Source organism: Saccostrea cucullata, unplaced genomic scaffold (assembly GCF_032062105.1).
Source record: "Saccostrea cucullata isolate Sc308-1 unplaced genomic scaffold, CSIRO_AGI_Scuc_v1 ctg870, whole genome shotgun sequence".
Classification (NCBI taxonomy): domain Eukaryota; kingdom Metazoa; phylum Mollusca; class Bivalvia; order Ostreida; family Ostreidae; genus Saccostrea; species Saccostrea cuccullata.
Window position 1 is genome coordinate 93,005 of NW_026930195.1, and position 27,930 is coordinate 120,934.

Here is a 27,930-nt window from a genome sequence, read left to right on the forward strand (position 1 = left end):
ATTCTTTGAAAATCTTCTTCTCTGCTTCTATGTATCAAATAAACTAACTAAGTGCTTAGTTATGATGAGCAAGAGGGCCTCAATCAAAATTGTGATTTTTATGGTCCCAGGGTCAAGGGTTTTGGTGTGTGTGTGGGGGGGATCTATTGATTATATATAGTGAAAATGCATGGATTCTTTGAAAATCTTCTCTGCTCCTAGGTATTAAATAAACTAACTAAGTGCATAGTTATGATGAGCAAGAGTGCCTGAACCAAAATTGTGAATTTTATGGCCCCAGGGTCAAGGGTTTTGTGTGTGTGTGTGTGTGGGGGGGGGGGGCTCTATTGATTATATAGTGAAAATGCATGAATTCTGTGAAAATCTTCTCTGCTCCTAGGTATTAAATAAACTAACTAAGTACATATTTATGCTGAGCAAAAATGCCCTTTCTAAAATTATGAATTTTATGGTCACAGGATCAGGGTTCTGGTGTTAGGGAGGGGCTCTATTGATTATATAATGAAAATACATTAAATCTTTGAAAATTTTCTTCTCTGTCTCTGGGTATGAAGCAGATGAACTCCTTAAATAGTTATGATGAGCAAGGGCCCTAATCTTGCAGAATTGTGAATTCAAGGCCCCAGGGTCAGGAGTGGGGGGGGGAGGGCTCTACTTATATACTGAAAATGAACTAATTGTTTGAAATCTGCTCCTTTATATTTAAAAAACATGTATTTCTTTTTTGATAGGCAATTTTAAGGGTACCTTTTTAAAATTTTTGCAATGTGTGGACCTAGGGTCAGGGGTTTACGTCACAGTGTTAGGGGCACTACTGATTATTGCTGAATATTACTGATAAGTTGGAATATTGTTCCCCTACCCTGCGTATGGGTATTCAGTAACCAAGCTTAGCAACTGCTAAGTGTTTTGTTATGATGATCAATTGTGCCTCTTTCAAAATTGTGAATGCCATATAGCATCTGGCTTAAAACATGAATCAAATTCGATCACTGGAAAGTTGTTGCATAATGCTCAGGTGACCTATAAGGCCCGTGGGCCTCTTGTTTTTCGCGTACTCTAAAAAATACTCGAAGGGAATAAACCTCCCTTAAAATAAAGATTGAATATTATCTTTTGTATAATCAGGTTCTGCTTTGTAAGATGAACATAATATATAAAAGTATGTCTACATTGCTGGAATATTATAGAAATCAGCCCAAAAACGTATTTCAAATAGCGCACTGAAAATTTTCGAAGCACAAATTTGAAAGAGTCTAGGGGCTGAACATTTTCTTATTGATCCAACAAAAAATCTGATTACGTATTCTTTCTGGTCTTGAAAAGAAAAAAAGTGAAATAAAGAACCTTTAGATTTGGTCAGAAATAAAATTTTTGAACTCGGAAACCTTTTCCATTTTATTTAGCCATCTTTATGTGCCTTTTATCAAGACGAGAAAGAAAATGTAATCACTTATCATAAGACATGTTTTAAGGTTTTTATGCCCTCAAAACTTAGAAATTTGGATATGAACTTTTTATTGCACCCCAAAAACTCCTTATTGGGGGCTTTTTAACACTCTTTGGTGACCTAAAACAAAAAAGAAAATGTAAACGAGGTATAATAAATTAAAGAAAAATGCCACTTTTCTCCAAAAGCTGGCAAATCAATCCAATGCATTGGCAACTATCAATTGTGATAAGACTTTCAGATTATGAAGAAAATTTCTCTTGGGGAGCTTCAATTGGATCGCGTTAATATTGAATTGTATCAGAATGTCTTAACAGCCGGTTTACAAACAAAGTATAATACGACATTTCAGAAAACTATTGTTCGTCCCTTCATAAATACTCAAGGGAAAAAACGGTATACAAAGTCATTCTGTTTATAACTTTCACAATTCCGAGGAGGGGATTTGCGCCAGACAAGAGTATATATTTTCCTGTACTAATCAGAGCTTTAGGAGAGATTATAGTAGACAGGTCTATTTCACTTCCCTTCAATCAACCTCAAATGCTAAAGGAAGACAAAGGGTTTGCAGTTATCAAGGTCCGGCAGAATTTAAACACTTCGCTCCTAAATCAACAAAATAAGTTTGAAATTGTTACCCCTTATAGGTTACATATGATTGCGCCCATGGGAAAGGGTCCTTATGGCAATTTTTATACATTTTGAGATTTTCATGGATTTTGATAGAGCAAGGTTTGAAGTTGCCAAATCTGAATTTTTATGGTCCTACATCAATTCTAAGTAGTTTTTTCTTCATTTATATCAATGATATATAAATAAGTAAACTTTGACGTTACGTTATTTTTGCACAAACGTCAAAAAATTAACTTTGAAAGTGACTCTTTTTGCATTGTAATGCATGTACATATAATTGTTATTTCTCAGAATTAAATCACTCATTACATGTTTAAATAGTTAATGAGTCTGTGAAAGGTTCAGGATAAATCAGGTATATCTCTTATATGGTAATTGCCTTTAGGAAATAAGTGAAGTCCACCACTCTTTGGAAATAACCTGATCCAGAATAATTGAAAACACAATTTAAGGTTTTGTGTTGCATTTAATGTATCAACCAAAGTTAACATTAAACATGATGTCTCTACTATTAAAGCAAAATTCATTTAAATAAATACAATTACGGATATAGTAAATTAACAGATATAGCAAATTTATTTTTGATCCCCATCCTGTATATATTTAACAAATGTCTGATATGTCTATGATGAATTACGGATGTAACGAAGTAATTCCATTTGTCCCAGTAGCTTCGGTATAACCGAGTTTTAACGTAGGAAGCTAATGTCATTTAATGCAAAAACTAAACATTTAAAATAACATATTTTACATTTGAAAATGGTTCATTATCAGCATATTGTCTTTCACTGACTAATTAATTAGTCATGTACTAACTGGCAAGTGAAAATTGATACTGAGTATGTACAATTGATTCATGCATTTAATTTATTCTTCCGTTGGTGTAGGACACAGGTCCTCCTGGTGGGAAGGGCGCACATAAGGCCTCACATTCCTGTAAAGGTAGGTCTGCCTCTCCCTTGTCATCCCAGCAGGAGGTAGAATTGCTGGAATCTCGGTGGCATCGAAGTTAGGCGCACCAATTTTTTTCAATGAGAACTTCTGTTCTACCGAGTCGGTTCGCTCCTTGACGTAAACGTACCATGGTTCTGCAGAAGTGAATCTAAAATGATGGTACTTACGTACACTCTTCACAGGGCGAAAGTAAGTGGAAAGAAAGTCTTTCCAGTTTCGCCACTGCCAAGTATCATCATAGGATACTGCTTCATTTGAAGCGGCCGATTTATTAACAAGTGTGAGGAACTGTGCAAGAGAATCAATGTCAGAGCGTCTATAGAGCTTCCGGATGTGCGCAAATCCACTATCAACCAAGCACCTGTAGTACAAAAAAGTGCTGTATCAATAAACAGTTGAACTTTAAGAAAGTAAAGAATAAAGAGCACTTATACTCATAAATGTACTATGTAGTTACTTAATTACCGCGTGTGTCCAGGTATTTGCATGCAGTATTCTACCTCACAATGACGTCCAGTTATAACACGCCAACAGAGGTACGCTATGACGAACTGGTTTTTATTTTGCCCTAAAATGAATGTGTTGATATATTAGATATAGACATATATATATATACTCGGTACATCTATGAAAGAAAGACTTTTAATTTGTTATGGAACCAACCAGAACAGTTGTCTGCATGAAGTGTGCATTTTTGTTCACCAAAGTTATGTTCTGTAAGGGCATAGTCGAGCATGCTTATGACTGCATTAGGTCCACTTGTTTGAGTTCCGTCTGGTCCTGCGAAGAGAAGTGCATGAACTTAATCATCACATTGTTTTAAAATGCTTATTTCAATCAAAAAGCTGCAGAATAGAATATATACCTATAGTTTGATTCTCGTCCACGATGAAGTTAAGCTGCTTGGAAACGCTGTCAATTCTTACTCCAAACACCTGGATCCGGCGTAGCTGAGCGAAATAGGTTGGACCCATCTGGCGAGAATGGTGTGGCAACTGAAAGTGCTGGGCAAAATCAAATGTATAATGGATATTTGCAAGTTCCTCACCTTCCCAGTTCTCCATTTCCTGCACTGCATTTTCTATACAGGCTTTGTAGTACTCGCGCTCTTTCTTCGCATCTGCAATGTGTTCCTGAAAGGCGTTGATTGCCGAAAGCTTCTCCTCTTCTGTAACAGCATCAATAATTTCCTTCCGCAGACGCTCACATCGATGACAAACATCATCCCTAGGTTTGCTAATTTTGATATGTGGGACGCATTTAAGCCAGACGTCTTGAAAAGAAGACACTTTAAGAGCACGGAATTCAGATTCTTCACATGAAGCAACATAACGCTTGTGGATGTCCTTCTTGGTGTCTGATGATGGAAGATACACCGGTGGAATTCCGTCAATTCCCCTAGGGGCTTCAGGCTGGGGCATCCCTACTTCTCCAGCATAATTCAAAATAAATGTCACCGCATTGCGAATTTCTTCGAATTTCAGAGAGTGTGAAGGTTTCTTTCCTGTGTTGCCATGCTCTCGGGGGATAGCTCCATGTTCACTGAGATGTTTGGCAATATTTCTCAAAACTTTTCGAGTCGTATCGTAGATATAAACAAATGCGTCTCTGCATATTTCATGGCCTTTGAAAGTATAAATATATCTAGTTCTTTTTTTCTCTTTTCTCTTGGATGTTATCTTCTTGCTGCCTTTTTGATTGAGAGAGCCCATGATGTACATCTCTTTCTCTTCTTTACCCATTTCTTTTAATTTATTAATGTGATCTGTGACTTCTTCTTTTGTAAAATGTTCAAAACAGTTAGCTGAACACTGACATCCGAATTTACATGTATGTGATTCTCCAGAACTATCTGTCGATTCTTCTTTGTCTCCTCCGTCACTTTCAATCTCTGCATATTGATTAACTCTGCTTGCAATAATATCATTTACTTCATTTTCTTCTATAGGTATCTCATCATCACTGTTTTCCATTTGTTTTTCATCATCTTTCAATGAAGAGTTTCCAAAGTGTTCTCGAAACAAGTTTTCGAGTTCCTATGAGCAGTAAAAAGTCTATGAATCATTAATTTATCACATTCATTTTCATACAATTAACCAATAAATAATAAAACATTGTTTTATAAAGGATTTGTACTGTATTTTTTTTTTTATGTTTATGCAAGATGGAGAGAATAAAAATAGAGGGCGTAGTCCTTGTTTAAAAATGCCTCAGAGAAAGAGAGAGAGAGAGAGAGAGGGGGGGGGGAGAGAGAGAAAGTTAACCTAGATCATATTTTTAAATTATTTATTTGTTTGCAAATCCATCAAACTATTAAATAAATAAATAAATATATCAAAACAATAATCGATCTATTTATCAATTTAAGTGAATAAATTAAAGGCTTTTTCAATTTTAAATCCTGGAATATTCTGATTTTTTTATTTAAATCTTACTGCCGGAGTGTTCAAAATATTCATTTGCAATACATAAATAAATACATGTATATACACTAACCCAAAACAATAAATTTTATTCGCTAGTTTAAGAACTTTATAAGTAATTTTACACTGCAAAAGCAATAAATACTTCTTTTTAACTTAAATTGAAAAAATACACCCTCTCTGGTACCCCTCTGAAATACTTAGATTGTCAGAGTTATCCCTCCTGAATTATTTTTTTTTTCGGGGGGATATATCGGCGCAATCCTACGTGTTCTGGTAGATATGTACAACTCACACTAATTATTTTAATCTTTTCAGGTAGAAAAATTGTTTTTTGTTCCATTTTCATACAAATAGACTTTATCAAACTATTTATTCAATGTAAATGCAGTATGTTTACACGCAGATGGTTCATTGTTTACATGATCAGAGGAATAGCGGTGGAGCGGATCTACTGGTATAAAGGAAATAAATTACCGGTACTTACATGTAGGGATAAAAAAATTGTTACCTCAAACTGATCCATATTAAAATCACACACAGTTTCTCAATATTCAAGACATGGACATTATAGGTAGATTTACATGCATAAATTAGGTTTTATCATCAGCTGGTCGTCTGGAGCTCCACATTGTTATGGAAATATAGACAAATAGTAAAGAATCCGTCCTCGGAAAAAATCCGTTGAATATTTATTAAAATCAGATGACTTACACATAAAGACACAAATTAAATACATACAAAGTATGGCAATAAATTTTATTTAGAACTAGAGCCGAGCTCGTTGCAAAGCAACGAGTAGGTCTTCCGTCGGAGCTGCGGACAGGGAGAAATGACCTTGGGTCAAGGTCATGCCACGTTCTAATGTAAAAGCAATCTTTTAAGGGTAGATCTCATTTTATTTATGTTTTACTATTAAAAAAGATAGTAAAGGAATGTTTGCAACCTTGACCTTGTTAAAATGACCTTACGTCACACCATGACACACGCTGGTGAAAAGCAAAGCCAATTTGTGTGCTACCGTATTGACGAATTCTTAAGCTATACTTTTTTCGATAGGCCTAGTCAAAGCTAATACGTATATACATGTGTAAATCTAGGTATGAAAGCGTTATCCTTTCTTTATCAAAAGTCATGGTCAATTTTAGGCAATGTTTAAATTTTGGAAAAGCCGGTTAAACTTCAAGGTCAAAGGGTCAAAAATCATAATGAATTTTCAAAGGCGTTGACACGGGTAATACATTACATGTTTATAAAATGAAAGCTTTCAATAGTTATGGTCAATTTAAAGTAATGTTATTTTTTAAGTAGGTCAAGCTCCAAGATCAAGGTCACGGGGTTAAAAATCACAGTTTATTTGAAAATCACATGTCACAAGTAATGCACATGTGAAATATGAAAGTCCTAATTCAACTCATTCAATAGTTATTATCAAGTTTAAAGTTCTCGTGACAGATGGACACTGTCAGACTGGTTGACACATGCGGGGATGTAGAGGGGGGGGGGGGGTCCTGACCCCCCCCCCCCCCTGGAATTTACCAGGTTAAAAAATGTATATACTAAAACAAGAAAAAAGTTACCATGGACCCCCCCTGGAAAACGCTGACCCCCCCCCCTGGTAAACGCAAATATGTGTGAAATGGGTATGAAAAGTGAAAGATTTGAGGCAATGAGGCAATAGAAGTCACCACTTACCCGCCGCCCCCCCCCCCCCCCCATTAATGTGCCCTAATAAAAAAATACACGTTATTTGAACATGATAAATTGAGAAATACGAATAATAAAAAAATAGAAAATATTAGAAAAAATTGCGCTGAAGCTATATTCAATATCCGTGTTTTTCAACTGCTTGAATCTAAAAATATTATTTACCGTGTGTCTCTAACACATTCCTTAAATTTTTCTACAGTTAAACATTCCTTACAATCGTTTTTAATAGTACTAGTCCTTCTGAGCCTGAATTTGAGATAATATGTGTAGCACTATAGCTATCTGGTGATCCATCTCAATTTTTTAGAACAGCTAGCGAGCTACAGATCTGCAGCTAGACAATTGTCATAAAGTTAATTTTACAAATTCATTTGAAATGTAACAGAATTGAATTTTATGAAAAGAATTATTTCTAATGCTTATTTTTAACATATGCTAAACTTATTTACCTATCAAGTTAAGTTAAGACAGTAAAAAGGAATTCGTCACTCAGTATTTATCCAAGGAATAAGTGTCAATCCTCAACCTCAAAGAGCGTTCTACTTGTATGATAATTGCGTATGTGTGATAAAACTGCCGTGGACTATCCCGGACGTGAACATTAGATGTATTGGACATTCCGTATCAAGAAAATATAGCTTTACTCTGGACTATTCCGAGTTACCAAAACCTTTGTGTGTATGTCCATGTGTGAGCGTTTCAACCTGTCTTTGTTTTATGTGACTTGACTTGATTTATTTTTCAAAATACAAACTTTAACTTTTTATTGCTTGACTTTCATTTTATAAATCATTTGTGTTACTTTCACCAATTATATTCTATTAACTTTGTTAACGTTGAATTGCTAAAAACAATAGTGTAAAAATCCAGAATGAAAATAATGAATGTAATAAATAAAATTATTAATTGTTGGAAATGCAATGCAAAATTCGGGAAATCAAATGCAGCGAAAACTGGTAGCCCCCCCCCCCCTCCCAAAAAAAACAACTACACTGTAGTACATGTAGTACATGTACACACTTCGATGCTCGATTGTATACTCTAATGGTCACAAGTTTTAGAAATTAAAACGTTTATGAATAAGAAAGTTTAGTGACGCGTACTTATCTCTGCCGACTTTTTAAAAAAAAAATTATTTGACAACCTGCGAATTAAAAAAAAAGATCGCGTATGATTATTGGTTAATATTATTTAAGGAATAACTGTCTTATTTTTCGAATTCATGAAGTGATCAATGGATTGGCTTGTGTGATAATTTGCATAAACGCCGAAGGCGTTTATGCATAAAATTATCACACAAGCCAATCCATTGATCATCTTCATGAATTCGAAAAATCTGACAGTTATTCCTTATATTTACATGCTTTGATTCCGCCAATCCACGGGCTCCAAGCCTGCTTCTCTCTAGGTGTTGTCCCGCCCTGCACGTGTTTTTTTTGGAACTGCGCCAAAACATTCATGAGGAAATCAATTACATTTACAATTGGTAATTTTATCTCGGACAAAGACATTGGAAATGTAAATATAATAGGTTATGGATTAATCATGGATTTCAACACCAGCCCTGGCCTGCCATTCTCGACTCTGAAGGAAAGCATTGTATCATTTCAGGGGGGTTACGTATCGCAATGAGTGGAAATTTAATAATTTAATCTCTTTTAGTCTAATAAACACGAAAGAATTTAAAGGCTTGGAATATTTGTTTGAAATTACAGGAAGCAATTTTGAATTTGTAAGAAAAATTTCTAATTCTTCATTTTTTTTCTCGTATTCTTAAAGCTCATATATGTTGGGTGCTCTTCTGTGTAAAACAGCATGTACTTAGTTAATATCAAGTACATGCACATAAAATCGTGTCATTGTAATATTCTAGCTTTTTATTCGATGAAATAAAAGAAATTTATAATTTAATTTTCGATTTTCATGAGAATTGAAAACGTCACTTCCACTTACAATTTATACTGTGTGCATTTGTCATGTTTGTTTGTAATTGCTATTATAAACAACATCGCAATTTTTCCTGAAATGATTTAAGCAATTAGAATAACTTGATATAGGCCCGTATACATGTAACGATTGCAATTACTTCAAAGTTGAGAGGGAGACGACGGCGCCTAAATATGTGTATCTTTCCAATAATAGAATCATCCGTTCAAATTAAATACAATTAAGTTGCAGTTGTGATATCCCGATTCTTTAAATAACGAAACTATATTGTACTTCACAAGTGTAGAATTCAACATTAATTTATGTACATGTGCAATTACAATCACAATCAAAATTGGCAGAGTTGTCGATAGGTCATCCTGCGTCACCTATCAATGTAACCGATGGACTCGTCCAGAGAAATCATCTGTACCTGAGTAAAAGCGCAGCGCCTCTTATTCATTCGTCAAAGAATAGAATCAGACATTTTATCTTTTAATACTCATACATGTTCAAGAAAACCTTTATATTTGTGTCTAGAAATATTCTTACGATTTACGCAAATATTATAACAAATTCTTGATTTTAAACTCAGTAAATCGATGACTAGCATCGTTTTAGATAACTCCGGGACTCGCGTAAAAATCAAAGAGCGGTAATGTTGACCTCCGGAATGTATATAGGTCAATGCGCGATCGATAAACGGGTTGCACAATTGTAAACAAAAACAGTCAAAGTCCGAGGAAAATTCACGATGCATGAATTAAATGACAGTGAATTATTTTAAGCTTGTTTTTTTTTTTTAATAAATAATGCTACATTGAGTATCGAATGAAAGATGATAAGTATTTTTCCTATCTCCCCTCTTGTAATTTAAACTAAATACAAGGAGAAGGTTGTCTCTGAATAATCTGTATGACATCCAGCTAGAGAATACGTTAAAAACTTTATTTCAACAAAGTTTAACATTCAATTTAGTTAAGTATATTATTCTTATCCAGTTTATTTCAGTTATAGTACGTGTTATTCGCGTACGCATAAAGAATTCTTCACTTGCTGTATAAAATTAATCAGTTACCTGTACATGGATTATAAAGTTTGCTGCTCATTTAATAACACAAGATTCGAACAAATAACGTTTTCATGAGATCAATAAGATGTTAAAGAACCCATTTCAAATCGATAACCATATCGAAATTTTACCGTTTTTGAGTTATAATGCAAAAACTTTGCATTATTAATGATGTCAAATGATAGATCTTAAAATTATGCACAATATTTGTGAAACATGTCTTAACAAATTATTTTTAGTTTAAAAGATACACAAGGAAATATATGTAAAATTTGGCGCTTTTAGGCATTCTCATTTTTGACCCCTATCTAACACCGTTTTGAGCGCAGAAATCGAAAAAGAAAAACCGATATGCACAACTTCAATTCTTTCAGTATTTAAATGCAGTAGACATTCTGCTCCAGCTTTTGTCTTTCTGAGCCTTTGTCTGGAAACGAACAGTACCAAATTTTCATTTAAAGGGAAATAACTCGAAAGCGGAAGGGAATTTTTGAAATGTATGAAAACATTTTAATTGAGTTTTGTAACGTCCAAAAACTCTGAAAATATGAGCGAAATCTGTTAAGAAATGAGCGAGTTACGAGGTCTCAAAGTTGGCGTCTAGGAAAAAAAAAGAATAATAGGAATAATCTTAACCATCAGAATCAGTAGAAGGTCTTCCGCCTGAGCGGAAGAACTTAAATATCAATGTAAACAAAATTTACGACAGTGTCAAAACGCGAAACATGTGGTTGAGAAAAAAATCTGCGTTGACATTGCACATCACAACGTCACACCTTTATGACGTTATTTCTCTGTTTTAGGAAAAATGCCATAAGGCCCTTTTGTCATGGGCGCAATCATATATATGGATTATCAATGCATTGAACTGATAGGGAATTACTGGTCTTATGTTTTAAAGAAGGGTTTAAATACCTTTTTAAGGGTATATGACATCGGAGTCTTAAGGCCCGGTCCCACTGGGGAGCGGATTAATTGCGCATGAATTTAGCATACAAATTTCGGGCGTTCGCTGTCGTTCGCAACAAAATTGGCCAAAAATGACAAATTTCGTAGTATGAATGACGGATATATTAAATAGCATAGCGAAAATATGACGAACAAAAGCGGATATTTCACGAATAAAAGCGTATGCAATAGCGGATGCTCTTCCATGAGGGGTACAACTGGTAAATGTTGACGAATGTATTGCAAACACTGCGGATTTATAACGAACAATCACGGGTGTATATCGCATGTATTGAGGAAACGGATCGAATACATTGCAATTATCTCGGAAGTATCACGGATGTATTGAGAATGCATTCCGCACGTGTTGCAGAAACAACGGTTGTATTGAGCACGCGCGGCATTAGCGTTGCGGTCATAAAAAAGAAGCGCGGGCTTTTTAGCATCACTTTTCATACCAACACCACACCGAAAACATGTCCGGCCGTAAGAGGTCAAAGAGGCAGGGGATTAAGAAGCAGAAGACTAAAGCTGATACAGGAGCTCGAGGGAGGGTTCCATTTCCCACCCCGCCCCCTCCAGCGCCATCCCGGGCTGTCGCCAGGTCTCCCACCCCACCTCCTGAAGCCGCTGCTGTCGTTGAGGTACTGGAAGTCGCTTCTGGTCCTAGTCATGCAGGAGATTCTGATACACTTCCTATTGTTGGCAAGGGGAAGGGTAGTGGAAAGAACAAGGAGAAAGCAACAGACCAGCAGCTAGAAAGGAAGCCAAGGATGAATTTCACCCTCCCGTCAGAACAAGAGGACGCCGTGTTTGAGTGGCTGGAGGAAAATGAGTTACTGTGGAGAAGGGGACACAGGCTGTTTAAGGACACAAACAGGAAGAAGGCCTTGTGGGAAGAGAAAGGAAGGGACCTGGACGTGTCCTCTGAACATCTGCAGGGCTGGTGGAGGGGGATGCATACATGGTATGTGAAGCTGCACAAGGTCAAGTCTGGGCAGGCTGCGAAGAAGCTAACAGACAGAGAGAAATATGTGCTGCAGAAGTGTTCCTTCTATGAGGGAGAGCTGAGACACCGGTCGTCTGCACCCATGAAATCTGTAAGTAATATTGTGCAAATTGTTTTTTCCTTAATTTGATGCCTTTATAGCGCAAAACCATGGAACTTTAACTTATTTGTTTATACTTACAGCTGCCTCGTGACGTGGACCCTGACGCTGCAGAAGTTGCTTCTGATGCTGAATCAGAAGTTGAGAGTGTCATCCCTGTCGAAGGCGACAGCGAAAGGGAAGTGGAGACTGAAGGGCTGCTCTCTAATATAGAGAAGACCACTGCACAGGCCTTAAAAGGTGCAGTCTACAGCAGAGGTGGCACCAGCCGTTCGACGAAGAGAAGGCACCAGGATGCTGACGAAGAGTGCTTGAGAGAGATGAGGGACAGCATGAAGGCCAACACCCAACTGCTGTCCCAGCTTGTTTGCGAGAAGCCATCCTCACCCAGGGAGCCCTTCATTACCTACGTGTCGGACACGCTAAGAAGACTACCCGATCATCAGTACGATGCCATGATGAGAAAGATCACATCCCTGCTGCAAAACCCTAACGCCATCGACTTCTCCTCGTCTACTAATCTCCACTCTATTCTACCTGCAACATCCAAGCCGACACAGTCCCAGTTTACCCCTCCTCAGGGCCTGTATCACCCCCAGTACCAGCTAACACAGCAGTTCCAGCATCCACAGCAACCTGCCATCCCCCAGTACCAGCTAACTCAGCAGTTGCAGCAGACACAATCACTTGCTTTCCCCCAGTACCAGCCAGCACACTCTCAGCAGACAAGTACCAGTGGTGCCACTGACCAGCCAAGACGTTCAGACACTTTGTCTCAAGTGTTGAAATTGACACATGACGTCTTGGATGACTCCATGAACCTGTCACTCAGTGGATCGGGGGATGACAGTTTGTCTTCCATGAGGTCCCTGAACACACCTCCTGCTCCACTGCCTTCGACTCCTGCATCTCCACAGGCCTCTCAGTAGATTTATGGCCTATATTGTGCAATGGACAGTTCACTTGTTTATTTGATGTTTTCAGTACTCATAATGTCCCTTATGAACAAAATAAAAGACAGTGTTTGTTAACTTTGATTTATGTGCCTCTTTTTTGTGACTTCCCTTACATTAATGAAAGACAATACATTTTGAACTTGATATAAAAGTATGGCAAACTTCAAAATTCATCATACATTTATTATACATCATCCAATATTACATTCTTGTTAATTAAATCATCAAGAAGGTGGCGAAATGAACCAGTGTTTTGAAGGTCTGTCTTTACACTAAGTCTATCATTTTGTCTTGCCAGGCTACGGAACCAGCAGGTGAATTGCACCAATGCTTGATGAGGTTGCGCTGCATCTTGCCTTCTTTTGAAGCTCTGTTAGGTGCTTGGACTTCCACAGTGTCGAATAGGTTTTGGCCCCTTCGCCATTCTCCGGGCTCCATTTGTCCATTTTGCAGCTGACGGTCTAAAAGTCTGTTTTGCAGGACTGGGTATCGGGTGCGCATCAGGTTGTGGAGCAGAATACAAGCCTTCACTATGAGCCTGACTGTTTCATCATGGTGCTGCATGGTGGTGAGCAGTACCTGGAATCTATTGACCATTATACCAAAGGCATTTTCTACCACTCTCCTTGCCCTTGACAATCTGTAATTGTAGATGCGCTCTTCCCTGGTCAGGTTCTTCGCGCTGTATGGCTTCATCAGGTATGTTCTTAGGGAGAAAGCATCATCACCAACAATGAAGTAGGGAACATCTTGTGTGTCATTGGGAAGGGGGTCTGGACGTGGCCAACCCGTGATGTTGTCGCTTTCTAGACCTTGCTTCAGCTCACTGTGGTTGTAGATTTGGGCATCTGATGCAGCGCCATTTCCTGATATGTCAGCCCAGAGGAATTTGTAGTCGGAACTGACCATGCCAAACAGTATGATGCTGAAGAAGCCCTTGTAGTTGTAGTATTCCGACCCTGTGTTGGGGGGAGCCTTGCATGCCACATGCTTGCCATCAATGGCACCAATGGTGTGAGGGAAGTTCCACCTCTGCAGCCAGTCATCAGCAATTTGCCGCCATTCTTCTTCGGTGGTTGGGCAAGTCATCTGCTCATCAAGGTACTCGTCCACTATGGCCTCGCATACGTCTCTGACAACTTTGCTGATGGTGTTGTGTGGCACCCTCCAGGCATACTGCATGTCCCTGTATTTTGTACCAGAGGCCAGGTGGCGCAGGGTTACTGCCACCTTGAGACCAGGCTCCAAGTTAGGTCTGAAGTTGGTTTGTTCCTTGGTCAGTCTGGGAGTGAGCCGGTTCACCACTTCGTCAAACATGGCTGGGGACATTCTCATGAAATTGTGAAAGGCATGTGGATCTTCATTACGCAGCTCTATCATCAGCTTATTGTACATGCCAAGGTCCAGTCTTCTATCAATCCATGGTCTCACCCAAACAGCTCTATGATTTCTTCTTCGCCTTCTTCTCCTCCTCTGCATCAATTGCTGAACTTGGAAAAGTTGATTGTTATGTTGTTGGATGGTAGCAACTATCAAACGTCTTCGAGGATCCATAACTATATTTGTACTTCTCCACAGCTACACTGGCAATGACTGGCTAATATGACTATTTCTGCTACTTTATATAGTACTTGGGTTTACGTGAAGTGTTTGTTATGCACTCGCAATTTGTTCGTAAATCAGATGCAAAGCAGACATTATACAAACGCATTATTTGTGGTCAATCCGTATGCATTCGCTACGAATTATTTTAGTTCGTTATATGGACGTGATAGTCACGCTATATATCCGTTTTACACACTGTCCCAGTCCACTGCCAAACCGCAATACCCCGTCAGTTGCGGATATCGGCGGAAACCAGCGGATATACAGCGCAAAGACCGAGTATGTTTTGCGTACGCATTGCGTATGTATTGCATATGCAAGGCGGATGTCATCCGCAATCAAAATTTTGAGCAGCTCAAAAATCCTGGCAACGGAAAAACGTGCCTTTGCGGATAATTGCGAACGTGTACGGATGTCGGCCGACTCATACAAGCATGTTTCACGAATATTGCGAATGTTTAGCGAATATAAACCAATTTTGTGCGCAGTTCGTACGCAAATCTTCCTTAACGCCAGTGGGACCGGGCCTTTAGCGACAATTTAAACTTTGCAAGGCAAAATTTAAACATTCTTCAAAAACAAAATACACAAAGAATTACACGAGCTGCTGTTCCGCTTCAAGAACCTTTTAAAGTCCGCCCCTAGGCCAAGAGCCGAAAAAAAAACTTTGCAATTTTCGGGTTATTCATCATTTGACGTACTCAGAAGGTTAATTAATCAATGACAGAATACGCCCAGAAACTTGCACTTTCATCAAGTATCAGACAATTGACGACGCTGTTTACATTTTTAAAAAAGTATGAGACGGGGGCTTTATTCTTTAAGCTGATATTGAGAATGCATTTTAAATTATTCCCGTTCACCCTTCAGATTACGAATCACTGGGCTTGACAAAACATCTTAAACTTGAAAAGATAAATGTGTTACTTCTGAAACATTATCCCTCTATACAGCTGCAAGTGATCTTGATTTTGTGGGTACAATAGATTTTAAAATCAGGTGTGGCATTTACGTAATTTATACGTAAAAAATTATGCATTTGAATGAAATAATAATTTAAAAAATATTGAATTTAAAACAAATCACTATTACATAAAGTTGTGGCTATATTCAAGAAACGCTTTCGTTAAGACAACAAGGTAAGACAACAGAGAGTTTAACTATGGCAATGGTCTGGGCCGTGATCCTTATGTCCGGCGTCTTAAGTACAAGTGCACAGCACATTTATCCGAAAGAAAACAGTCGCTGTGTCAGTAATGGAGAGACAATGATGCAGATTCGAGAACTTGTGATCCAACAAGGGGGGATCAAAGAATCTGTAGACTCCTTAAGGCGAATGTTGAGGAGACTCAAGGATGATGTAACCAGTACTGTTGATTCCTTAAGGCGTATGGTGGAAGGACTCGAGGATGATGGAACCAGTTGTTTTTGTCAAGATATTAACTTTTATTTAATATATAAAATTTAAGATATCCATGTTTTTTTTTTTCATTTTAAATAAAAATAACCCTTTTCATGCTTTTAATACATGTAATCATGAACCCTTATAATTTAATACGAATAAAGTGGGTTGCTGACATCTCTGCAAAATATCTAATTTTACTTGCTTGTATTAAACTAAAAGGATTTTGAAATGAAAATATATTTTCTTTATCGCGTTTTTCCTCTGCTAAATACACCAGAACAATAATTAATTCAAGGAAGTGACGTCATGCACCAGCTGACGAAGGGAAAGAACTCATCCCTTTACGTCTCCATCACACTAAGAAATGGTACAACTCTGTATGAACAATTTCAAGAGTTTTCTGTTGCTGACGAAATCAACAAAGACAGACTTTATCTCGGGGGACCAGCTACTGAGACTTTGGGTAGTACACTGTACGGACTTCTACAACATCATATGTGGGATCAGGTGTCATGATTTGCCTGATCCCTGCCAGAATGGAGAAATCTGTGTCAATGGACCAAACAGCTTTATCGGTACTTGTCCAGAAGGTTTCTTGGGAACAAAATGTTTTAAAACTTCGAGTTATTTTTGAGACAATAATTTTAATAAGTAAGAGTTATTTCTACATAATATGTTAATTATTTTTTTTACTCAATCACGCTCTTTCTTGACATATTTAAGTGTAAGGTTTTTCTTTGTGATAAATATAATATACAACCACTGGAGGTTTTAACTTTTTTTATCAAAGAAAAAAAATCCCCATATTTAAATGTTATTTTTATTTCTGCAGCATGGAAATTTTTTTCATTTATTTAAAGAAATGTTTTAAAACATTATGAGACTGATAGGAGATTTGAACCGTAATACACTATTGTTTATCAGCAGAGCTCTGTAGGAGGAGTAGCGTTTTAAAGGAATTTCACAGAAAATTCTATTTTTAGTAACCATGGCAACACCGTTCATCGAAATCAAAAACCGATGCACTATTTTATGTATCTTAGTGTAGTCTAATTGTGTGCCAAGTTATACTGAAGTCGGACTTAAACTGTAGGAAGAGTAGCGTTTTGAAAGCATTTTGTAGTGTATTTGAGGGGGGGGGTGTTATATTTTTACATTTGAGATCGGGCTCGGGAGCCTGTGTAATTATTCTCTCTCTTCCGGAATTTGCACCACGAGGCGCAGGCCACCATTTTCAACAGCACAGATTTGTGTAAGGCATTTGTTGTCGTTTTATTGATTAATATACATAATATTTTACCTAAAGTGATTTGTGTCGTCAATTTTATACAGGCTAAATTTACACAGGCTCCCGAGCCCGATCTCAAATGTAAAAATATAACACACACCCCCTCAAATACACTACATTCCCCCCCATTTTGTGGAGGAATGACCCGATTCCGACAAGGCGCAGGCCATTTACAATATCATTTATGAACAATTTTACATAATAGACAAGAAAGATTACCACCTAAAAATGTACAATACCAGTTAATTACAAGATGTGTACATCTTGGGTTTTCGGAGAATGTCGACCAAAAAGTAGGTCACAGTGACCTACTTTTAAATATCTCAGGTACGTATTAGCTTAGAATCATCAAACTTTGTCAGTTTAGGCACCTTGGGTTTTCGGAGAACGTCGACCAAAAAGTAGGTCACTGTGACCTACTTTTGAATATCTCAGGTACGTATTAGCTTAGAATCATCAAACTTTGTCAGTTTAGGCACCTTGGGTTTTCGGAGAACGTCGACCAAAAAGTAGGTCACTGTGACCTACTTTTGAAATTTTTTGCCTATATTTGATTATATCTGGTACTTATTGGCTTGGAATCATCAAACTTTGTCAGTTGAGGCATCTTACGGTTTCATTGAATGTCCAACAAGAAGTAGGTCACGGTGACCTACTTTTGAATATCTTGGATACTTATTGGCTTAGAATCAGCAAATTTTCTCAGTTTAGGCATCTTGGATGTTTGAATAACGTCATCCAAAAATTAGGTCACCGTGACCTACTTTTGGCATTTGATGGCTATATTTAATTATCTCTGGAATTAATTGGCTTAGAATTGTCAAACTTTGTCAGATGATGCATCTTGGGTTTTCAGAGAATGTTGACCAAAAAGTAGGTCATGATGACCTACTTTTGAATATCTCAGGTACTTATTTAATTAGAATCATCAGTCTTTGTCAATTAATGTAACTATAGTCCTCAGAAAATTCCAATCAAAAGGTAGGTCACTTTGACCTACTTAAGGTATTTAATAATTATATTATAATATCTTCAGTCTTAACTGGCTAAATATTATCAAACTTTGTAAGTTGATGCATTTTGGGTCTTATGATACTAATAGAGTTGGAGGCTTCTAATAGAAGTGATAGATTGTACAATTTATCAGAAGAGCGATTCAAGGCCCTTGGGTCTCTTCGCAAGTGAGTTAAGGCTATATGTATGGAGGTTTATGTGCAAAATATCTAATTAAATTCCTTAATTGCTCTACCTACCGCACAGAAAATGTTAAGACTGGTTTTATAATACATTCTTGGTACCCACGACATGCGATAGCCAGTTCACATTATGACGTCATATTATGACGTCATCGACCTCTACTACACAAGTTTATAAGAAACATCAACAAAATCTCCTCGGCGCAAGGGCATACCTTACTTTGTTTAACAGTAACAAGGTATAAAAAGACGCAGGATATTCAAAGGATTTAAGATATTGCTGCACAAATGTCGGCACTGTAATTGTTTAGTTACTATTCGTGCAGTTTTAAGTTTAAACAGGGTAAAAATACACAGTCCAGTGTAAATTTCCTAAATTTTTTTATCGATTGAGAAAGTGCATAGGATTTGTGCAGCAATTTTATTAATTTCAACAACATTCTCCTTAATATTTTTCATTGTTTATTTTAAATTAGATAGGATATGCCCTTGCGCCGACGTGATTTTGTTGATGTGATTCATTACCTTGAATGGGAGAGAACAATGACGTCATAATATGACGTCATAATGTGCACTTGCATTTATAAAGTGTGGGTACTATGTATGTATAAGAAAATCTATTTCAACTTTCTCTGTACACAAAATATACAATTTATGAATTTTTATTAGCTCATTTGCATAGAAATATCCATATTTAGCCTTAACTCACTTGCGTTGTTCCAAAAAATTATGAGGAGAATTGAATCTATAGAAATGTACTTATTTAATTATGATGCCTACTTTATTATGATGACTATATGTGAAAGATACGTACCGGTATAACATCCTCTCTAATTATTTCCAAAAATAAGCCCAATGTTGCTTTTTAAAACATATGTTGCGATAAGTATGAACCAGTAACTAACTGGTGGACGTTTTCTTTTTTAACTTACCAGGCAAACACGGATTTGTCCGTTTTTTTCTGAATGCAGCTTTAGAATTAAATGTTGTTCAATAGGCTTCCACCCACGATTTTCATAGTTGATGTCTTTGTTGCATAAAATACATATGGCTATTCCATGCTCAATGGTCTGCCGAACATTTTCTGATATTTTTGCGTCTACAACCAACTCGCGATAGCCAATGCCGTTTCCAAGCGTTTTTAATAATACTTTCTCATCATGGTCTGGCTGGACGAACCGCGCCATGACCATGAGTGTTACGAAATCACAATCATCCCGACGTTTGCGTTTACTATATTTGGATATAAAAGCAAACCTCTGGCTGATGCTGATCACGAATTAAACACATTAATATTTTTACAACGGATAGAAACGGACAAAAACTGGACATTATCGCAGAAAAATAGAAAAGAGCTGACATATCGGAAAATATTTGTTAATATCGGATTCTTGGAAGTAGTACAGTGTGAGACATTATATCCAGGATTGAGGTTAAAAAAATGGAGGTTCAGTGTAAACCAGAAAGGTAATTAGGGAGGACCGTAGCAGGAAGTCAATAAGTAGTATTAACGTGAGGATTAAAATGATGATCAAAGTTTCTTCGTTATTAATTTGATTTCATTTGATTTATGAAGAAATGAATTAATGAAGTAGACATTTTTTTTAAAGAAAAACCATTCCAACAGAATACAACAGATGACTTCAAGTATTTAACTAGATGTTGAAATATCAATTGTATTGAGTATAATAGACAATCGTGACTCTCGCTGAAAAAAGAAACATGAGAAAAATACTTTTCACTTAATTTTCTAGATGCATCATACAAATCGTTATGTGTATAAAAATTTTCCGACGGAAATGACCCAATCAAAAAAAAATCGGATATGACGACCATCCTGTTCCGTTTTCAGGACGGTCTTTAGTGTTCCGCCATTTGACCAGCAGTATTCAAGGTGACAGCATGGTTACTTCTTGCTGTAAGTTATCTTTAGAAAATGGACGCTTTGTGGAGTGGAGGTATACACGACGAAAAACAACGAATACAGAGTAGATCTACGCGAATGGGAATCGGATCAATATTCCAGCAGCAGGGGAACTAGTTTAAAACTAGACATTTTTTAAACATGAACAATGGCTAAAGACATGATTGATAATACTTTCAACAAGAAGGAAGAGTTAAATTACCACACGGGATGTAACATTTTTTGTACAATTAAAAAGGACAATCCATGTGTAGACATTCATTAGTACTGGCAGCCAGTAGGCCAAGAAACACTCGCTCCAACGAAAAAGAGTGAAAAAAGTTGAAGTCTCATGTGACTTAGATAGAGAAAGCTATTCCTCTTCGATTCACTCGTTCCATGTTTCATGCGCGATGATCATTTGAATCAATTAGGCCTGCTCGTGTGCCCTACCTGTAACCCGCTGGATTATACGAAAAGCAACGGTGTAGGGAAAAAACTTCTTTAAGAACAATAATTAGCATAAATATTGCAATACTATTATATATATTACTAGAATTATTTGTATGTCTTATTCGCTCTACAGGTCAGAGACCAGAAGAGCTTATGCGATGGTAAGGTGTCCGTCTGTCTAGCTGTCTTTCTGCAAAAACATTTTCAAAACGCTACACCTCCTACAGTTTTAGGCTGACTTCGATCATCAGGACTTGAGTAACTGTTGTTGAACTAGAGTAACATTGAACCCGATATAGTTTAACTGGAGTGACGTAATTTTTCTACCATAGTTCTACCAACGGAAACACGAGGGTAGAACTATGGTAAAAAAAATTTCATCACTCCAGTTAAACTTTATCGGGTTCGATGTTACTGTAGTTCAACAACAGATACTCAAGTTCATGATCGAAGTCAGCAATTGTCTGATTTCAATTTAACTTAGCACACAAGAAGACTACACTTAGATAACAAATTTAGTTCATCGGTTTTTGATTTCGATGAACAGTGTTTCCATTATTATTAAAACAGAATTTTCTGTGAAATCCCTTTAAAATGCTACTCCTCCTACAGTTTTGGCCTGATTTCAAAATAACTTGGCACACAATTAGACAACACTAAGATAATTAATGAAATGCATTTTTTTTTTCAATGAACGGTGTTGTCATGTACTAAAAATAGAATCTCTGTGATGTTTCTTGAAACATTACTCCTACTACAGATTTTGTGTGATTGCTAGGACTTCTTTTCTCTTTTGTTATAAGTACGAACCAGTAGAGCTACAGTCTTGACAGAGACTTCTGGTCAGTATTGTTTCCCTTTCATTCTGAATCGTTTTGCAGTAAAATCTTTGTCAATATGTCACATATGATAAATATGTTTAACAATAACACTGGTCATACAACAAAAATGAATCATGTTTAACTACTTCATTTAAAGACATGTAATTGATTAAAACTACATTTTACACCACAAGAGCATATAATGTGTAATGATATTCTTATGATTGCTCTTTACGAATTTTTACCCTACACCATTCAGAATGAGTAAACCCCCGCTTTTCGTAGAGTAGCGGGAAAACATTGTATGATAGGAACGTATTTTATTGGAAAGGCGTGGCCAAAGGAAGGCCAATGAGGAGATGTTTTTGTGAGATGTTGGTTCATTCTTAGCCAGTGCTTATACATATCTAAACAAGACTTTCGCAACATCAGAGTTTTTATAAGAAACGAACAGTTATGACCTATTCCTACAAGTATTGAATCTTTTGCGTGTGTCTTGTGTTTCAGGCCCCTTAGTCGGGAAGGGGGGGGGGGTTAAAAGTCTGAAAATAAATTAATGATTTGAAATCTGCTCTTTGGTATTAATAAATCATTTATGATAAAATAAAATTATGATAAAGGGGGGGGGGGTACATAGTCTGAAAATAAATTAATGCTTTGAAATCTGCTCTTTGGTATTAATAAATCATTTATGATGAAATAAAATTTATGATAAAATTTCCAAAATTTTGAAATATGTGGTTCCTGTGGGGTCGGATGCACAACTGGTTTCAAAGTGGAAATGCATTTTCCCTTTGTTACTTTGATCTACCTCTGGATTTTTAAATAACTAGAGTAAGCTTACTAAGTGTATAATTATGATAAGCAGCGGTGCCTGTTTTAAAACTGAATTTCATGGCCTCTGGTTTAAAACAAAAACCCAATTCCATTGTTTGAAAATTGTTACATGATACTCAGGCGACCTATAAGGCCCATGGGCCTCTATTATTAAATGTCTTTTTTAATTAAAGCAGAACAACGATGAATCAGCACATTCGACATCAGCACAAGACAAGGTATTATAATTATTGTTATAACTTTTTAGCTCACCTGAGCTGAAAGCTCAAGTGAGCTTTTCTGATCACATTTTGTCCGGCGTCCGTCTGTCTGTCCGTCTGTCTGTCTGTAAACTTTTTACATTTTCGACTTCTTCTCAAGAACCGCTGGGCCAATTTCAACCAAACTTGCCACAAAGTATCCTTGGGTGAGGGGGATTCAAGTTTGTTCAAATGAAGGGTCACGCCCTCATTCAAGGGGAGATAATTGGGAATTAATGAAAATTTGGTGGCATATTTTAAAAATCTTCTCAAGAACCACTGTGCCAGGAAAGATGAAACTTATGGGGAAACATCCTCAGGTAGTGTAGATTCAAGTTTGTTCAAATCATTACCCCCGGGGGTAGGGCGAAGCCAAAATGGCCGACCAAAGTTTTACATAGAAATATATAGGAAAATTCTTTAAAAATCTTCCTCTCAAGAATGACAAAGCCATAATTGATCATATTTATATGGAAGCATGCTCAGGTAATGTAGATTCAAGTTTGTTCAAATCATGACCCCCGGAGGTAGGGCGGGGCCAAAATGGCCGACCAAAGTTTTACATAGAAATATATAAGAAATTTCTTTTAAAATCTTCTTCTCAAGAATGACAAAGCCATAATTCTTCATATTTATACGGAAGCATGTTCAGGAAGTGTAGATTCAAGTTTGTTCAAATCATGACCCCCGGGGGTAGGGCGGGGCCAAAATGGCCGACCAAAGTTTTACATATAAATATATTAAGGAAAATTCTTTAAAAATCTTCTTTTCAAGAATGACAAAGCCATAATTGATCATATTTATATGGAAGCATGCTCAGGTAGTGTAGATTCAAGTTTGTTCAAATCATGACCCCCGGGGGTAGGGCGGGGCCAAAATGGCCGAACAAAGTTTTACATAGAAATATAAAGGAAAATTCTTTAAAAATCTATTTCTCAAGAATGACAAAGCTATAATTCATCATATTTATATGGAAGCATGCTCAGGTAGTGTAGATTCAAGTTTGTTCAAATCATGACCTTCGGGGGTAGGGCGGAGCCAAAAGGGCCGACCAAAATTTTACATATAAAAAATATAGGAAAATTCTTTAAAAATCTTCTTTTCAAGAATGTCAAAGCCATAATTCATCATATATATATGGAAGCATGCTCAGGTAGTGTAGATTCAAATTTGTTCAAATCATTACCCCCGGGGGAAGGGCGGGGCCAAAATGGCCGACCAAAGTTTTACATAGAAATATATAGGAAAATTCTTTAAAAAAACTTCTTCTCGAGAATGACCAAGCCATAATTCATCATATTTATATGGAAGCATGCTCAGGTAGTGTAGATTCAAATTTGTTCAAATCATGACCCCCGGAGGAAGGGCGGGGCCAATATGGCCGACCAAAGTTTTACATAGAAATATATATATAATATAGGAAAATTCTTTAAAAAATCTTCTTTTCAAGACTGACAAAGCCATAATTCATCATATATATATGGAAGCAAGCTCAGGTAGTGTAGATTCAAGTTTATTCAAATCCTGACCCCCGGGGGTAGGGCGGGACCAAAATTGCCGACTAAAGTTTTACATAAATATATAGGAAAATTCTTTAAACATCTTCTTCTCAAGAAGGACAAAGCCATAATTCATCATTTTTATATGGAAGCATGCTCAAGTAGTGTAGATTCAAATTTGTTCAAATCATGTCCCCCGGGGGTAGGGCTTGGCCAAAATGGCCGACCAAAGTTTTTAAAGATTAAAGAGGAAAATTCTTTAAAAATTATTTTCTAACAAATAGCAAATCCATGATTGGTCATGGGTCTACTTTTGGATTTAAACTTTTCAATAAAAAGCCATTTTCTACTTTTTCCTACCCTTAGTGCTCGGGTGAGCGATGTGGCCCATGGGCCTCTTGTTAATATATATTTTATATCTATTATATGTATATAAATCTGCCGCGAGTTAACAATCTCTTAAAATTGTATTCATGATTCGTTCATCACTCGAACTTGATTTTTTTAAAAATATATTTTATAGCTATTATATCTACTTTGTATATAAATCTGCAGTGAGGCAACAATCTCTTAAAATTTGTATTCATGATTCCTTCATCACATGAACTTGATTTTTTTTCAATTTAGAACAATGAACAAAGATCATCAAATTCATCAACACGACGTATACTAGTATTTTGTTACAATCTTTCAAATGAAGTTTTGTTTTAAATTCTCATTTCGGATGCTTCTTTTGGCTATACGTGTCGGACATGTCATCAAAGATTTGATAGTCGACGAACATTATTATTGAAAAAAATACAACATTCGGCAATCTTCTTGGCCACTATACGATCAGACTCCGTATTATTTGATCATTCTAAGTTCTTAAAATAAATACGTTCGAAAGATTATTGATCTATTATTGGCTATTTTTATTTTATTCATATTGGCTGCATATTACAGGTTGCTGACCTATTTGCTGTCATTTTCACTGGTTGCTAAGCAAATAACTGAAATTTACAGGTTGCTAACCTTATTGCTGTGATGCGTACAGGTTGCTGACCTTATTACTGTGGTATTTACAGGTTGCTGACCTTATTGCTGTGGTATTTACAGAATGCTGACCTAATTTACTGTGATATATACAGGTAGCTGACCTTTTTGGTGTGATATTTACAGGTTGCTGTTTTGTTGACCTAATCACTGTTATATGTATAGGTTGCTCATTTAATTCCAGTCATATTTACAGGTTGTTTACCTTATTGCTGTGATATGTACAGGTTTCTGACTTAATTACCAAGTACAGGTTGCTAGCATAATTACTATGTACATGTACAAGTTTCTGGCCTAACTGCTGTGATATTACATCATGCTGACCTAACTGCTGTGACATTTACATGTTGCTGTTTTGCTGACCTAATTTACTGTGATAAGTACAGGTTGCTGACCTAATTGCTTTGATATTAACAGGTTGCTGACTTAATTGCTGCTGGCTGTATGCAGAAGTACACATGTTTAACTAGACAGTACAAGATAGTCATTGACAAGGGAACCTATGATGCGATTAGCCTTATTCCTGATAGTGAGGTAGAGGCTCGGCAAGCATACCTGAAAACAGTGAAACACCTTGTCGATGAGGACAGGATATTTGTCATAACCTCATGTAACTGGACCAAAGAACAGTTGCTTCAGTTTTTTAAGCCTGGTAAGAAAGGACCACAATTGTCAAATATGGTTTGTGGATGTATTTAATATAAACTTCTTCAGAGTAAATACTCTCATAATATGATTTATTGATGAACATAATGTTAATAAAGTATGTATTATAGCTGGCATCTTTGTTACTCATGTCATGAATTTTAGGGTTTTGATAATACATGTAATTACATGAACAGTATACCAATCAAGTAAACGGAGGCATGTCATTGCCTTTAAATATAATTTATACAGGAGCTTTAGATTCCTTCCAAAAGTGATATACATGTCATTTTTCTTTTCTAGAATTTGAACTTTTTGAGAAGATACCAACACCCAGTTTCCAGTTCGGAGGACAAATGGGAAGCACTGTGACTTCTTTAGTTAAAGTTTATATTCAAGTTTTCCTTACTTTTGCCTAATACAAAGACACTGACCACCAGTTTACAAAAACTTATGTTTAGATTATAAATTGTTTTGTCAAAATTCCAGGATTTAGACCCATTTATTGAATAACTTGTTTATCGTATATGCAAATGACTATTATGTATTGTACATTATAAATACTATCTACGGCGATCTGCGATTTATCTTTTCTCTTAACCACTATACGATCATTGTTAGTATTCTTTGATAATTTCAAAACTGTTAAATAAATTCTAAAGAAAAGACTATTTTCCTTCTCATTGGTTCACAAAACCAAATTTGGTGCCGTGACCAGGATAAGACGAGGTACGAAGAAAAGACAGAAAAGACGAAAAGGGTAAGACATTGCTTTCTTTTCTACCTTGTATTTTTAACTGACCATTTTCATTGAAATTCTAAATTTGGTTAAAGTATTCTTTAATCAAATGGCTACGGCGAAAGTGCCATCCTTTAGTGATGTTTTAACTAAAGCTATCGACGATTTAACAGCGCAATTTTCTTAAACTGAAATTTTGAATGATAAATCTAATTGTAATGAGGGAATGCTTTCCTTCTACAAGTAAAAAGGGAGATGAGGGGCATGATGAGGATAAACAGATTAAAGAATGGATGAATTCTATCTTAAATCAGGTTAAATCAGTCACTGCTGCAATTGCTGTAGCCATAAATAAGATTATTACACCTTTTGAGGGGGATCCCGGAAAATTTGAACAATGGATAAAAGATATAGAAAAATATGCCAAGATGTCTGATATGAATAATAAAGATATTTCAAAAATAGCATATGTCACTTGTAAAAGGGTCTGTGGGAGATTTTATTAAAAGATATTTGACAGAGATAGAAGCTTCTGGTGAATTACCTAGCTGGAATGATTTAAAACAATTTTTGAAAAATAGATTTGCAGAAATTACGGATGCGCAACATGCGTTGGCAATCATGAGAAAGATGAGCCAAAATTCCAATGAGAGTGTACAAATATTTGCTGAAAGAATTTTAAAAGTTGCAGAAGATGCATACGCGTCTGAAAATTTGGAACATAAAATAATTCAAAAACAATTGGTTGATATTTTTACTGATGGTTTATCTTTTGATTTCTTGAGAATGAAAGTTTTAAGAGAAAATCCTAAAACATCAGAAAACGCGGTTCAAGTGGCAATGAGAGAACAAAATTTGCGCAAACGTTTGGCTTTAATATCTCAAGATAACGGGGATGACATATCTTCTAATCAGCAGGTAGTAAACACGACGGGAGATAATTTGTTACTAAGATTTCCAGAACTAAAATCAAATATTTTTCGAAAAGAAGAACCCATGGAAATTGATCATTTTCGTAATCAACGTTGTCACAGGTTAGGAAAATCGGGCATAGGCATAGGGCAAGATTTTGTCCCTTCCAAGT

The 27,930-nt window shown here is 36.5% G+C and overlaps 3 protein-coding genes across 3 annotated transcripts; 1 reads left to right on the plus strand and 2 right to left on the minus strand.

Annotated features, from left to right (window-relative positions):
- Positions 1-2,950: 2,950 nt before the first annotated feature.
- Positions 2,951-4,898, minus strand: LOC134283212 (uncharacterized). The gene is made up of 4 exons (XM_062765660.1): positions 3,903-4,898; positions 3,701-3,817; positions 3,503-3,605; positions 2,951-3,398 (listed from the first exon to the last, which is right to left on the minus strand). The coding sequence occupies exons 1-4, from the start codon at positions 4,777-4,779 to the stop codon at positions 2,951-2,953; spliced, it is 1,545 nt and encodes a 514-aa protein (XP_062621644.1). The 5' UTR covers positions 4,780-4,898.
- An 8,550-nt stretch (positions 4,899-13,448) lies between these two features.
- LOC134283223 (putative nuclease HARBI1) lies at positions 13,449-14,735 on the minus strand. Its single transcript, XM_062765670.1, has one exon. The coding sequence runs from the start codon at positions 14,733-14,735 to the stop codon at positions 13,449-13,451; it is 1,287 nt and encodes a 428-aa protein (XP_062621654.1).
- A 1,213-nt stretch (positions 14,736-15,948) lies between these two features.
- Positions 15,949-26,526, plus strand: LOC134283224 (uncharacterized). The gene is made up of 4 exons (XM_062765672.1): positions 15,949-16,207; positions 16,487-16,698; positions 25,880-26,114; positions 26,411-26,526. The coding sequence occupies exons 1-4, from the start codon at positions 15,949-15,951 to the stop codon at positions 26,524-26,526; spliced, it is 822 nt and encodes a 273-aa protein (XP_062621656.1).
- Positions 26,527-27,930: the final 1,404 nt, after the last annotated feature.